Source organism: Dysidea avara, chromosome 4 (genome assembly GCF_963678975.1).
Source record: "Dysidea avara chromosome 4, odDysAvar1.4, whole genome shotgun sequence".
NCBI lineage: Eukaryota > Metazoa > Porifera > Demospongiae > Dictyoceratida > Dysideidae > Dysidea > Dysidea avara.
Genome location: NC_089275.1, coordinates 49234882 through 49249854, shown reverse-complemented (window position 1 = coordinate 49249854; position 14973 = coordinate 49234882). Strand labels below are relative to the sequence as shown.

Sequence of the window (14973 nt, the reverse complement as noted above, 5' to 3'; positions counted from 1 at the left end):
GCAATCGCGTAATTTCATTGTACATTGGTTTACCCACTTCAGATCAGGTGTCAGTGACATACAATTGTCAGCTAACTGATAATAGCTGACTCTAGCTATACTGAACTCATTTTTGTAGCCTAAAAACCAGCTAGTCAAACTAGGCACTACATTTATATGTGTAAAACACCACACTACAACAGTTATAACTGCTGGAAGATGAAACATTAAAAGCTATAACGATCATGCCGCCATTTTTATCACGCTGATGACGCCATTCTATTTAAAGCACATTTTACGCTGGCGAAAAGAGCGGCATTAATAAGAAAACAAGCAAATGCGCATGCTCAGTGTGTAAAGTCAAGATGGCGGACGGCGTGGCGCAGCAGTCGACCCCGACGAACAGTTTGCTGAACATCAAATGGAAGAAAATTGTTTCGACAAGTGGTCCCGCCCCTCGGGCTCGGCACGGTCATAAGGCGGTAGCCATTAAAGAACTGATAATTATATTCGGAGGTGGTAACGATGGAATTGTGGATGAACTACACGTCTTGAACACAGGTACGGCGCTTAGTATTTGCACGTGATGCTGCTTTTAAACAAGAAGGTTTATTAGAACACGGCCTAGCAAGTAGTTTAGCAGCGTGTGGTGTGTGCTAGGCGTGTCTATGTTATGAGCAGCTGGTTTGTGGTGGTCGGGAAAGAAAGGGAAGCCGTTCAACATGTTAACCAGATGCCGCTGAGGCTAGTTGGGCGGGACTTGGTTGTAGAGTATAATCTTAGTGTATTTTACCTCTATAATGTGGCCACTTTATAGTAATCCCCTTCAATATACACTTGATGCCTGATACATTGCTTTGCTCAAAAATTTTTTTTTGCCAGGTGGAACTATATCTGCATAATGAACATTGTACAGTTAACCTCTTAAAGAACACTACATTTTAGTGTATAGGACACCATACTTTTTAATGGATGATGTTTGTGCTTATCACTAAATTCAGATATCCACACCTCTGTGTAACGTTGATATAATCATGTATTGTATTATTACTCATAGCCACAGGACAGTGGTTTGCCCCTCAAGTTAGAGGGGAGAAGCCAAGTGGTTGTGCAGCATTTGGTTTTATCTGTGATGGAGTGAGGTTATTGATATTTGGAGGAATGGTGGAATATGGGAGGTACTCTAGTGAGGTGAGACTCTGTGTGTGTGTGTGCTTGTTTGTTTGTTTGTTTGTTTGTTTGTGTAGAGAGTGTGTGTGTATGTAGTGTGTACGTGCGTGTGTGTGTGTGTGTGTCCTAGGATTGAAATAGAGTGATGTCAAATATACAATATGATATATAAGTTTCTATAAGAAAACATGTTTCTTCTAAAGATACATTTCCTCTGGATTGAGTACACATAGGATAATGACAATATGGTGATGGTGATAGACACTATCATTTGAGCAAAAATTCAATGTGGTCTGGTGGCACTCCCAACTATTTTTGTCTGTGAATGACTTAAATCTCATAAATCTAATCAGACCATTACTACATCAGAGCTCATGTAGGTATACTGCTATCCAGATAGACGAATCAGTTACTCAGGAAGAAGCAATAATAACTGGTGATGATGTACACATAAAGTGATTTACACTTCCACCATAATCCACAATACATTTGTTCAGTATTGTGAGGTGTCAAACAATCAAGTGTTTATTGAACTGTTTTTGTCAGTGTTTATGTGGTCTGTTTTAAATCTTTGTTTTAAGGTCAACAAGAACCTGTTCCGTATGTGACTGGTATGCCTTGTGTTATAGCTGGATACTTTACCATTGAACAGTTCTAATTGTATTATCCCTTAAGCTACTATAATGCCATCATCATAATCATAGAATTGTCAGATGTTGATGGTGAATAAAAATTTTTGTAGTTATGTATTTGAAGTTCAGTTTTGGTGTTTTTATTATTAATTTTAATTCTCTCATTTTAGTTGTATGAGTTACTAGCTAGCAGGTGGGAGTGGAGAAGGTTAACTCCTCTAGGGGAACCCCCCTGTCCAAGATTGGGGCACACTTTCAATCTGGTTGGCCAGAAAGCAGTGATATTTGGTGGACTAGCTAATGGCTCCAGTGATCCTAAAATAAATATCCCAAAGTGAGTATTGTGGACTGGGCTGTGTGGCTTTTGGCTAGATTGTAAGTTGTCTGGTCACCAGCCACACATGCACACACACACACACACACACACACACACACACACACACACACACACACACACACACACACACACACACACACACACACACACACACACACACACACACACACACACACACACACACACACACACATTGGTGGTAATATAAATCACAGACTTCAACAGCCATATGCATCCATGATTTGAACTTATTTATGAGTTTGTTGGTTATAGTGGTGGTATCTTGGTTACGGATAAGACACACTTGGTATAGTCCCCAACTACAAGAGTGCACAGCAACAGATTCAGGTAGTGGGTGTGTTACACAGACCAAAGGGCATCACCTTGAACTCATAACCCATATTATGGTGTACAGGAGGCTGTTCTATGCAGATCACTTTAATAGAACTCCACTTGCCATTTACCACTTGTTAAACCACTTTAATCATGTAACATGTTAAGAGTGTTGGTGATTTGTGATAGTGGGTTTAGCTTCCAGTAGTCAACGCAAAAATGAGTGCTACCATCCTTTTTCTGTACTAGGACAATGGCTGCATGATGGCTGGATAACATGTAGCTGACTTCCTGTTTCTTAGTTGGTGAGATGTACCACACCAATTGTCTGATAGGAGGTCCAGTCCCTGTATTGATGTTGTGCTGCAACATGTATGTACAGTAAGTCCCAAAGGACCAGCAGAAATATCTGCAAAGTTAGCAATAGCTGGGGAAAAAATCATTTATTGTCAAAATCATTTGTTTCACCTTCAGATAAGTTTTCTTGGGACTGCTGAGCCATTTTTTTTGCAGGAATTACAGGTGTGGCTGGACCCAGTTTACCAGTAGCTGCTACACAAGCAGTGTTTACCAAATGCACCTCCGCAGTTGCTGCATTGCGGTGTAGGGTAATAGGTTGGTTTGGGATCGAGTACTTAAACAATTGCTTTACTATCAGACGGGCACTCTGGTAACTAGTACTAATGATTTGCTACCTTCTGTTCCTTCTAACAAGTAAGTGTCTCCATTGTTAACAGATCCCTGAACAGTAACTATGATTTCTATTTCACTTCTCACTGGGATACACATAGTGTGTGAGACACAAATGCTAGCACACTCACCCTTGACTGTGGTTGAGCAGGTGTTTCGTTGGACGAAGTCCATTCCCAATATACCCTTGCATAGAAGAGATTCAACAACTAGCACAGTTAGTATTTTGCAAAGCAGAAATAGAGCTTACAGTTGCTGTTGACTGTGAGTGGTGCATCATCCACTTGATTTGATTTGATTTATAATTTAAACTCAAACCAGTCGGCATAGCTGTTCTTCCCTGGCCGAGCAAACATACATACATACACTTACAAACACACAACTGAACACAAATACTGCATACACTCAAACTGGGCTTGTCCCATCTCACTTCTCTAGTTGTTCTAATGTGTTCCTACATTGCTTCCACGTGTCCAGCCAAAGGAAGATCACTGCAGAGTCAGTGTCGAGCAGAAATTTTACTTCTTTCCCCATTCACCTTCACCAGCACTGTGTGACCTTTTGTAAATTTCTAGGTAAGATGTGTCAATAATAAGGTAGGGATGAGCCTTATTGTTACCCGCTATACAAATGGCTCTCTTCATATAAGATTTTAGACTCTGGTTGAACATTGTCATCAACCTCATGAGATTGGCTCACTTCTTGCGAGGTTGCTCATTCCCTGTTGAAATGGTAACAATCCCTGGTAATGTGTCCAGGTCTATTACAGTACATCGCCAGCAAACTATTTGGCATTGTTGGTTTTGCTTAGAAACATATGGTCTCTGCTTATTCTTAGGCTCCTTTTCTTTTTAAAGCCAATCTTCAGCTTTATCATCTGGTCCAGTAGCTGTTTCATCATTTTAGCAGTTGCATCATGGCCAGCAACAGATACCTGGTCTGTCTCAGTAACTAATTTGGTAGTGGATCCATTTAAATTCGTGGTTGGCTCCTCCTACAGTATTGAGAGAAAATTGCGAACCCTTGTTCCTGACCTCTTTTGGGTATAATTCATGGTACCACGGTTGTCGAGCTTGTGCATTAATTGGATTCCTCACTGGTGCATACAAATGCACACACACTCACTCACTACTAACACAAGAGTCAATACACACACTCTTACTCACTCACTCACTAACTCACTCACTCACTCACTCACTCACTCACTCACTCACTCACTCACTCACTCACTCACTCACTATACTAACACGAGTCACATACTGTGTCTCATCCTCCTACAGATACCTCAATGACATATTCACACTGGAGATCAGGGAGGGTACCTCATTACAGTGGGTATCACCTACCATTGAGGGACCATGTCCATCACCACGAGAGAGTCACTCTGCTGTTACCATGGGCAACAAGTTAGTAGTATATGGTGGAATGAATGGTCATCGTCTTGGAGACCTGTGGATCCTGAATGTCGGTATGTGATGTGATGATTACCATGGCAACTGAATAATGTATTGGCATTTCAGATGTTATGCAGTGGAGCATGCCCACACTAACAGGGATTTCTCCATTACCACGGAGCTTGCACACGGCGTGTATGATAAAGAACAAGTGAGTTGATAGATTTTTCACATGGTGTTACTGTAATCACATGACCTGCCACAGGATGTACATATTTGGAGGTTGGGTACCAGTCAATCCTGAAGCTGCTGACTCTGGACCAAATACAGAAACAGAATGGAAGTGTACTAACAGTCTAGCCTGTCTCAACCTGGGTAGGTGTTTACTGATGTAGGGTTGCACCAGTAACCAAATTAGCTGATTAATGCTCAACCTCGTTATTATTAAATGGCTCACAAGCACATTGATATACAGCTCATTCTAGGCTTACAAGTTAGGTGTATACCACAAGTATTAGTTACTTGTGGTAACCAAATTTTGTGTATAGCAGTTGAGACTAGTAGCTGACACTACTAAAACCACCCAGTTTACTATAGGCATCACTTGTATAGTCACTCAGACTAACTTGCCAAATACAGAAATGTCCAGCCTCGCCCACATCATTATCTACACAGCACTAACATTGGCTTTGATATCAGGTGATACTCCTGCAGCACTAAACTGAGGTGACAGCTCTAAATATCATGACCTTACATTTTGTGAGACCTAGTTTACAGAAATTTGATCTGACAGCATAACATTAATACTACCATACCTCATCATTACAGTGTTAACATACTCCAAATAAGGACACAATAGAAAACACAGGGAAACACCTGCATAATAAGGACAAAGACCCAACAGGTCTGGCTCTATACATTACTACCTCTAAAAGATGACAACCTGTTTATTACAGCTAATGTGGGTGTAAAGATTCTGGTTTGTCCTAAAGTGTCTGATATACAGAAAATATTCAACGCTATCATTAAAATAACATATTTTTGTAATTTAGGAGAGCAATGGTAATTTACAGAAATTTTTAGACCCAGTGTAGCTATCACATGTGAAAGGAAAATTGAATGTGATGTACCAGGTGTTTGTTTATTATAATGGGTGAATCAGTTGAAACAACTAATTGCTCCTTATATCAGCTGTTGTTGACATGATTGTCATGGGAATTGTTTTGTTGCAAAGCCATTCAAGATTGTATAAACAGGTGATTGATTGATTTATACATCTTATGGTTTAAGGCAAATGTACAGGAAATAAGGGGCCTAGGTGCAGGGGTACCAAGAAACTTTAAAGCAGCTGGAGTCCTGACAAGGCAAACATACACACAAAAAGAAACAGAACACACACATCAATTATTAGTTACTTAGTTTAACAGATCTGTCAGATCTCACAGTTCTAAGGAGCAAGCATTGAAAATTCTGTATAGCAGGATATTGCAATTCTGGCAGCTTGATCAAACAATGGCTTGATAGCTCTCTGGATGGTAACTTGCTTGGTCGGTGTCACAGGTGTAAAATATCCTAAGCAGCCATTTTCAATTGTAACAAGCTGGACATACAGGCCAGTACATTGAAGGTCCAATAATAATGAACTGTAGTGATCTACTATTCTGCTGTTAGCAGCTGACAGATGGTGCTTAGTATTGGTAGCAACTGACAGTGTACAATGTGTGTGGGAGGACAATCTTAAAACTATTCACAGATTTCATTCTATGGCTGTAAAAGGAATAAACAAGCAAGTGGGGGAAGTATGTAATTGACACTACACAACAACTTGTGTTCACATAACACTAGTGTTATTGTATAAAATGAAGCGCTTTGTCCTGAGATGAACAAGTCTTCTACTATAATGTATTGCTTTTGTTACAATGTTAGACATCCCAGGGGGCATTTTAAGCTAGCTCATCTATCTTACAATCGTCATACAAGAACAGATATACAAAGACTGCCAATTAATGGCACAGCACTCCTTAGCAATGACATTATTTGTTTATGATTACATCATAAACTTGAATGGCTTCACACATAAACAATTCACGATGCATTGCCCCCTTTAAACTATTCTGGGTGATGCAGCCAATAATAAAATAAAGTTTTGGCCTCAATTTTTTCGTGTGATTTACAGTACAGGGATTCTTACAGCTTCACTACACAGGAGAAATTCTTCATAATCACTTGTATCTTGTATATTCATGGTCACCCCTAGCTGTATCCATTGTGAATGTTTTTAGCAAAGTTCCCTCCATCCTGGCACTTTGACCTGACAAATGATCTAATAGAACAGTCGTATTCAGTTTTAAATAGTAGATCTACAGGTAGTTGATGTATCACAGTCACTAGGTTAACTGACTTCTTGTTGCCATAGATACCTGCATGTGGGAGGTGTGTCCAGCATTTCCTGAGAAAGATGACAATGAAGACGTGCCATGCCCGAGGGCAGGTCATACAGGTGCTGCTGTGGATACCAGGATGTATGTTTGGAGTGGCAGGGATGGGTACAAGAAACTGTGGAATAACCAGGTGTGGCTTATATTTGGATGTAAAATGTATTAATTTAACCTTACAATTGGGTGGATGGTGTTAGCCATTTGTAGATTGTTTGACATTTGTGGGGTAACTAACTGTATATGTGTATATGGTGATATTGTAGTAGTATACTTGTATCCATGGTTACACAGGTATGCTGTAATGACCTATGGTTCCTGGAGACGGAGATCCCTCCTGCCCCAACGAGGGTACAGCTGGTCAGAGCTGGTACCACTTCACTGGAGTTACAATGGACCAGTATACCATCAGCTGACTGTTACCTGCTCCAGATACAACAATACAATTTACCTGCAGCTAATAAGAAAGCTAATGGAACACAGCCTGAGGCAACTACAGTTGCCCCAGCAACAGGACAACAACAAGCAGCAGAAGAGCCACCTCGTTGGTATGATGTTGATGTTGTCAAGGCAACTGTATGCACGGTAACTGGGTATCAGATCCCTACTGGGGAAAAGGTACATATGATATTATTGGATTATTAAGCACCATGCTTGTATCTAGGGTGATAGCGGTATCACCGAGACTCGTAAACAAGAGCTGTTGCCGGGTAGAGCATACAAGTTTAGGGTAGCGGCTATTAACCAATGTGGACATGGTCCCTTTAGTGAGGTGACTGCCTTTAAGACCTGTATGCCAGGTAATTCTTATTAGTGCACACCCTGTGTGGCACACTGAATTAAGTTGTATATTCACTCTACAGGTTTCCCTGGAGCACCATCAGCTATCAGGATCAGCAAGAGTGCGGAGGGTGCACATTTGTCATGGGAACCACCTCAGAACTCAGCTGGGGCTATAACTGAGTACTCCGTCTATCTGGGATTGAAGCCACAGCCTACTGCCCAACCAGGTCAGTGGTAATGGGATAGAACACCATTATGTGTTGTGTGTGACAAGAATGACATGAAAATCAGCCAGAAAGGAAATAAACATGCTGAAACGTGTGAATTACAGCTATACATATGTACGTACCATAACATTTTTTTCCAAAAGGTAAAATTTTTAGCAAGTCATAATCCACAATTTGTGAAGGAGAAATTCTAATGTGTTGAAAGTGAAAGTTTGTACAAGAGTAAACACATTCACAAAGAGGCTGAGTTAGTGTGATTGAGTCACACAAAGAGTGGTGCTTTAATATATTAGTTACACACATGGTTACGGAGGCTGCAGTGAAAGTAAGGTATCATAACCCTTGGCACCAATCCTCCTCTTTACTGAACACGGTTTTCCCTCAGTTTTTCATGACAGTCTCCCTCACATGGTATCCACTAGGATTATGAAATTAAGTATCTTTAATGATAAGAAGAGCATGAAGACAGTGTGTTGCTACAATTCATCAGTTGGAACAGGACCATGTTCTAGAATTGTTGCTCTAACTTAAGCAATGATAGAGTGATTGTGAGAATTGTATTAATTTTCATACAAATAACTGCTAATCCACCAACTGTCAAAAATTTCTCCCTTAAAAAAAACTTGCTTTTACGTATGGTATGTTTCAGCAAATGAAGTAGGTTATCATTCTTGACAGAAATTTAGCTGTTTTGTGGAATTTCTTGTTACAATAGTGTCCTGATTTTCCAGGTCAGTTTATGTGCTAAGGGATACTTTGGGGCCTTAACTAAGGTACAGTAGGTGTTCTCCACATTAACAGGTTACACTAAATAACAACATCAATATCATCACACCATGAGCAGCCCAGTTAGCTCAGTCGTTAGAGCATCAGACTTTTAATCTGAGGGTCAAGGGTTCAAATCCCTTACTGGGCTAAGGTTATGTTTTCTTGTTTTTTGCTGCACCATTAATAATTCTACCTCATTGTTCAGTCACATTTTCTGTCACCAGTAAGTACTGTAGTAGATTGTAGAGGTTTTGCTATTATACATAACATCACATCTTGTCTACAGGTACTATGGCATTTGCCAGGGTGTACTGTGGTCCCTCATCACAGTGTGTTGTATCACATGGGCAACTGACCAACGCCCACATTGACACCACCTCAAAGCCAGCTATCATATTTCGTATAGCTGCTAGGAATGATAAGGGGTGAGCAATAATTAGATATTTACAGTATTTGATAATAATTACAGTGATTTACAAGTATATTCAATTAAATTACAATTACTTTCCTTATACCATCTGGGTGTGTGTGTGTGTGTGTGTGTGTGTGTGTGTGTGTGTGTGTGTGTGTGTGTGTGTGTGTGTGTGTGTGTGTGTGTGTGTGTGTGTGTGTGTGTGTGTGTGTGTGTGTGTGTGTGTGTGTGTGTGTGTGTGTGTGTGTGTGTGTGTGTGTGTGTGTGTGTGTGTGTGTGTGTGTGTGTGTGTGTGTGTGTGTGTGTTACAAAGCCATGTGCAATGGCTTGTAACATGATTTTGTTTTTCTTTTTAAATTACATAATGTGTGTCTCTCCTCACAAACCTTCTTTAGCACTAAAACAGCTTGGTTGTAACTTGTTATCAGAGATGGGGTAACGCGTTACGTAATATATATTACAATTTGCGAGTTGAAGTAATATAACGCGTTACATTGTGAAATGCATGTAATATAACTTAAAGTTACTTTTAGAAACTATTAACTCGTTACTAGTAACGAACAAAGTGATAATATTATGTAACGAGCAAGGTAACGAGTAGCGATCAGCGATCAGCGATGTAACGAGTAATACTATGAGCAACAATGAGCCAGTAATGCATTACAAATGGCTTTTATACTATGCGTTAAACTACTCAGTGATCCATTACCTCACTCCATTAACCTTTCACCAATATGAAAGGATGCTGCCCTGTCCATTGGACTGATGCGTACCACGTGACCACATAGACCATCGCTATTAATGCCCACCGTCTGTGTGAAAACATGTGGTTTGCATGCATATATGCTGAAGTGTTAATTTAATTCATAATATTAAAGTATGTGAAGTTACTTGCATTCAGTAACTTTAATATCTACAGTTAATAATATTAAGTTACATTTCACAAGTAACTTAATGTGTAATATTTAAGTTACATTTTATTTTAAGTAATATGTAACTGTAATATATTTCATTGTGTAGAAAGTATTATTTAATATGTAATATATTACTTTGAAAAGGTAACTTCCCCAACTCTGCTTGTTATGCTAGCAAGTGTTACAGCTGGGTTGTCAGTTATGTTGTGTGATAAGATTTGTTGTCATTATAAGATTGTCTATTTCTAATCTCCAAACAGGTATGGTCCTGCTACACAGGTGAGGTGGCTACAGGACCCCAAGCCGGCCACCCCGGGGACACCAACTATGGCTAACAACAATGTAGGAACCAAGAGACCTGCCCCCGGCACGCCTACCCCTTTGTAAGTGACTACCTTGTCAGCTGAGTTCAAAATAGAGTGACCAGTTATGCCGCTCAACTATTGAACCTCTACTGAAAACAATGACCAATGGTTGCCTGTTATTTTGTACTCAGCTGGTATAATGGATTATGTGATCACATGGGATGTGTCTCTACATAGGGAAGAAGCAAAGAAGGCCAAGCCGAACTAGGAAGAGCGGACAGCATCCCTTATTAGTGATTCTTGTAGTCGTTTGTGTGTTACAACAGTTTTTATCATGATTTGTAGTAGTGCGCATGCGTTGTGATACGTTCACGTGATATACGGCGGGTGATTTTAGCGGGTTAAACACGCGCCAGGCGGGAACTGATCAACGTGAAGTTTTGTATGGTGAGTGTGTTAGCGTGTGTAATGTCATGTATGTAACGAGCTAAGTTGTGTGGAAATGTCGCTGTGTCACGTGGTGTCTACGTTGTTTACAAGTTGCCGTGATCATCACGAATCAGTGGTTTTTTGTTTTTTTTTAATGTTATTTAGACAGGGAGACAGCATCAGCAAAAGCTGTTTTTCAGCTGTGCCCTGTTTTTCAGCTGTGCCCTGTTTTTCAGCTGTGGTAGTGGAGTGAACGAATTGATGGATTAGTGTACGTGTAAAATAATGTTTCGTTAGTCTAGTACTTGGTTTATGAGAAGCCTGTGGTTTATCAGAGATCGTTTCAGCTTTATTGCTGTGTCCACCCTGGTTGTGCTCCAGACTACCTCACCACGTGTTGTGTGGTGTAGTGATCGATCAATTGTAGCCGATTTGATTACCACACTGGTCACTAGATGAGATCAGCTTATCGTGACAGTATATTATTTGGAGTGTGGATGTTGGTGAGCTTCAGTGGTCGGGATCCAGAATTTTGACCTGCATTACCATGGCTTGATTGTTAATAGGCAGTACTAAAATTGAGTATTATTGGAAATGTATGTATGTTAGTCATCATTCAGCATACTGAATTTACATGCCACTGATGTCCCTCAACACAGATAGTTACACTACAAGATGTTTGAGGCAAAACTCATCCGCAGTTCACTACTCAAGAAAGTGCTTGAGGCAGTCAAGGAAGTGGTTGCCGAGGGCAACTGGGATTGCTCCTCAACAGGCATTTCCCTCCAGGGAATGGACAGCAGTCATGTGAGCCTGGTCTCCTTGGAGATGAACGCCGATGGGTTTGATCCTTTCCGTTGTGACCGTAACCTCACCCTGGGGATTAACATGTCCAAGTGAGTTTGTTTTGTGAGCATAGTGAAATCTTGTCTTAAAAAGGATACCTCTAAATTTGTGGACAGCCTCTTTTACAAGAGATGTTCGCCTAGATAAAACTTTCACACCTCAGATCAAAGGAGACACCCAGGCTACATTTTGTATGTAGCCCAGCTACAACTGGGCAGTGATTATATAGACGTTGAGGCTGAAATCGATTGTGGGGATCAATTAATATTCACGTAATTAGTATGCACAACTTGGATTTCGCCATGAAAGCCACTCAGACAGTGTTTTGTGTTCCTTGCTACACTACAAGATGCTTCACCAAACATTTCTGAATATGGACCGCGCGAAGTAACTACTTTACAAGCAAGCTCACCTATCTAGGCCTTTAGTAAACTCCATGATTATTCCATAAACAATTCCAATAGCACTAAGAATATATAATAGAAAACAAGAGTGTCAAATGGGTGTATTACCCTGTGATTAATGATTGTGTGAAGTAACACGAATAGTTCAGTAATTGTTCATTTACGTTGCCATTAAGGATTGCTGTGTTTAGCTTCAGCCACTAAACCAAGTGAAAACATGATAGTGTTAAAGGGAATTGGCTAATGTTAAAGTTCTGGAACTTCCAAGCGGATCCCTGAAGGCGTGGCAACACGCTCATTTGTGCAACCATTGTTTTAGCGAGCTGGAGTTATCTTGGGTCCTTACTACACTTTCCTTGTACAATAACTGTTGATTACTTGGTTGAATAAGATGGAAAAACTGGCATACAAAGACCCGTTGCCATGTACGCATTTCAAATTATCATTTCATCATGGGCTAATACACTGTTCGACACTCTTGGTTTACTCTTGATAAAACTGATTAAAACATTAAACTTGCATTACTTAAATTCTCTGATATCTGTAGGATTTGTGTTTGTTGTAACTAAACGTAACCAGAACATACTAGGAGAAACCTCAATACAGCCAATGGTCTTGGTCCCCTTAAAGAGGCGATCCATTTTATTGTACAAAAGGTAGAGGTTCCAACGTGGTAGGATGTTTGGTAGGTGGCAAAAAAATTAGTGTATGTCGCAATATTTAATACCAAATTTAATTACTAATTGTTAAAAAAATGCTTTACAATAAATACACTAACTGGCAACCAGTATGAACAAGTTGTGTTTCAGCTAGCTGTGTGCATGGCATAGTGTATGTGCCATATCCTGAGTGGTATCCATTGTTATACTGCGTTTACGCTTGCCTCATATCACACGCTGACTCAGTCTGGCACGACTCATCTTGGTTTTTTCACTACAGTATAAACACCTACCGAACTGAGCCAGCCCTATTAGCCCGTTGGTATATACCATTAACCATCCCTAGAGCACAACCATGCTAATTCGCCACTTTCATTCTAACCACCTGTTAACGGAGTCCTACTTTATGCCATTTTCTAGGCTAGCATGATTATAGTGGTCTAATGGGATGTTTCATAAACTGGTTTGGTGTAAACACAGTATTAAAATAGCTTCATGGCCTAGGAGAGAGCTTGGAAGAGAGTGAATCTGTAGGCTAATTAAATTGCGATATTTTTTTCAAGCATAGATTGCTAGTTCTAAAATATGTGTTATTGTGTTTACCATTGTACCAAAAATAGTATTTTAGCAAGTAATTCCAACCACTAATATTGATGCCTTACTATAAAAAACTAGCAGATACTTTATTGAGAATACTGCAGAAGATACTCATAGTGATAACCCATTATATGCTTAATGGCATCCTCTGGTGTTCATACTGTCATTTTCAACTGTGCTAAAGTTTAGATGGTTTGAACACTTTCAATAGCACTGCTCAGTGTATAGTGTGTGTCATGCTCCATGTTTCATTACAGGTTGACAAAGATTGTTCGTTGTTCTAATAACGATGACAGTGTAACTATTAGGGCTTCTGACAGCAGTGATCATGTGACCTTGTTGTTTGAGAGCCCCAGTAAGTGTGTTGTTACTTAGAACAACATCTAAATGTGCTGTTTACTAACAGATCAGGACAGAGTTAGTGAGTATGAGATGAAATTGATGGACATTGATAGTGAAAGTGTAGCCATACCAGTAAGTACAGCTATACCTGTCTATAAGGACCACCCACATGAAATTAATCGTCTCCTATAAATTTTGTACTTTACATAGTTATGAGGTAGTAAATGTCAATACACTTTATAATAAGTGGACTAGTGGCTTGCTGTCATTACACATGCATTGTCAATTGCTATCCTCACTGTGTGAGCTGAAATTTTGGAAAGTAATGAGTACCTTGTCGGTTGCAAACCATTTATGTTGGTTTATTGCGGTGAAGTTTTTAGTTCAGAAAGTTTGTGTTTTAGCAACAACTGCGAGAAGTTCCCTCAAACTAAAAATATTTCCTGTATGTTGAGCCACTCCCCCTTATTCCTGTAGCAAGATGAGCATGATGTCTATGTCACAATGCCATCATCAGAGTTGCAGAGGATTTGTAGGGACCTGAGTAACTTTGGAGACTCAATGAACATTGCCTGTACCAAAGATGGGATATCATTCAGTGCCTCAGGGGACCTAGGATCAGGCAGGGTGACCCTACGACCCACCTCTAATGTGGACAAGGAGGAAGATCAGGTGAGGAGTTCTATGGACACTGTGTGTATCCGAAGAATTTGATTACATAACAATTGTTTATATGGTGGCAACCACAAGAATGTTTACAATACAATGGTCAAATGTGTTTGGGCTATGTGTGGCATAGAAAGTTTCCAAACAACAATTAATTCTACCAAACTGTCATCAAATATCTTGAGGTCTTTGTACAACACAAATGATATAGTTCCAAGGTGTCCATTACAGAGGGATGGTTCTAGCACGTTATGTTGATCCTTTACAGGTTTCACTGGAGTTTACTGAGCCTTGTTCATTAACGTTTGCTCTTCGTTATCTCAACTTTTTCACAAAGGCCACACCCCTGTCATCCACAGTAAAACTACTACTGAAGACTGATAACCCGCTAGGTGAGTGATCATGTGATCCTAGTAATGTTATTATTACCATGGTAACCACCAATATAGTCGTGGAATATGCTATAGAGGATTTTGGCCGGATCAGGTTCTATCTGGCACCAAAGGTTGAGGATAGTGATGACTCAGTAAATCAGAATAACACCGATGAGATGTAACCATGACAACCATCTTGTTACCATTGACAACACACAGTTTTATTACAACACCAATATTATTATTTTATGGATAACCTGTTGTAAAATAATTTGTA

The 14973-nt window shown here is 39.9% G+C and overlaps 2 protein-coding genes and 1 non-coding gene across 4 annotated transcripts; all 3 read left to right on the top strand.

The window, feature by feature from the left end:
- Positions 1-305: 305 nt before the first annotated feature.
- On the top strand, positions 306-10729 carry LOC136252621 (host cell factor 2-like). Its single transcript, XM_066045132.1, has 13 exons — positions 306-540; positions 1037-1170; positions 1952-2115; positions 4422-4609; positions 4662-4746; positions 4801-4910; positions 6952-7106; positions 7265-7588; positions 7635-7770; positions 7834-7980; positions 9035-9173; positions 10335-10457; positions 10617-10729. Exons 1-13 carry the CDS (start codon positions 345-347, stop codon positions 10645-10647), a joined length of 1932 nt encoding a protein of 643 aa, XP_065901204.1. The 5' UTR covers positions 306-344; the 3' UTR covers positions 10648-10729.
- On the top strand, positions 8824-8896 carry Trnak-uuu (transfer RNA lysine (anticodon UUU)). Its single transcript has one exon. It is a non-coding gene; the product is annotated as a tRNA-Lys (tRNA).
- Positions 10727-14967, top strand: LOC136252623 (proliferating cell nuclear antigen-like). 2 transcript variants are annotated; one of them, XM_066045136.1, is made up of 7 exons: positions 10727-10826; positions 11468-11704; positions 13572-13669; positions 13721-13788; positions 14134-14328; positions 14591-14714; positions 14772-14967. In XM_066045136.1, exons 2-7 carry the CDS (start codon positions 11484-11486, stop codon positions 14876-14878), a joined length of 813 nt encoding a protein of 270 aa, XP_065901208.1. In that variant the 5' UTR covers positions 10727-10826; positions 11468-11483; the 3' UTR covers positions 14879-14967. The 2 variants fall into 2 exon arrangements, with proteins under 2 accessions (XP_065901208.1, XP_065901209.1); XM_066045137.1 differs by lacking the exon at positions 10727-10826 and adding an exon at positions 11052-11079.
- Positions 14968-14973: the final 6 nt, after the last annotated feature.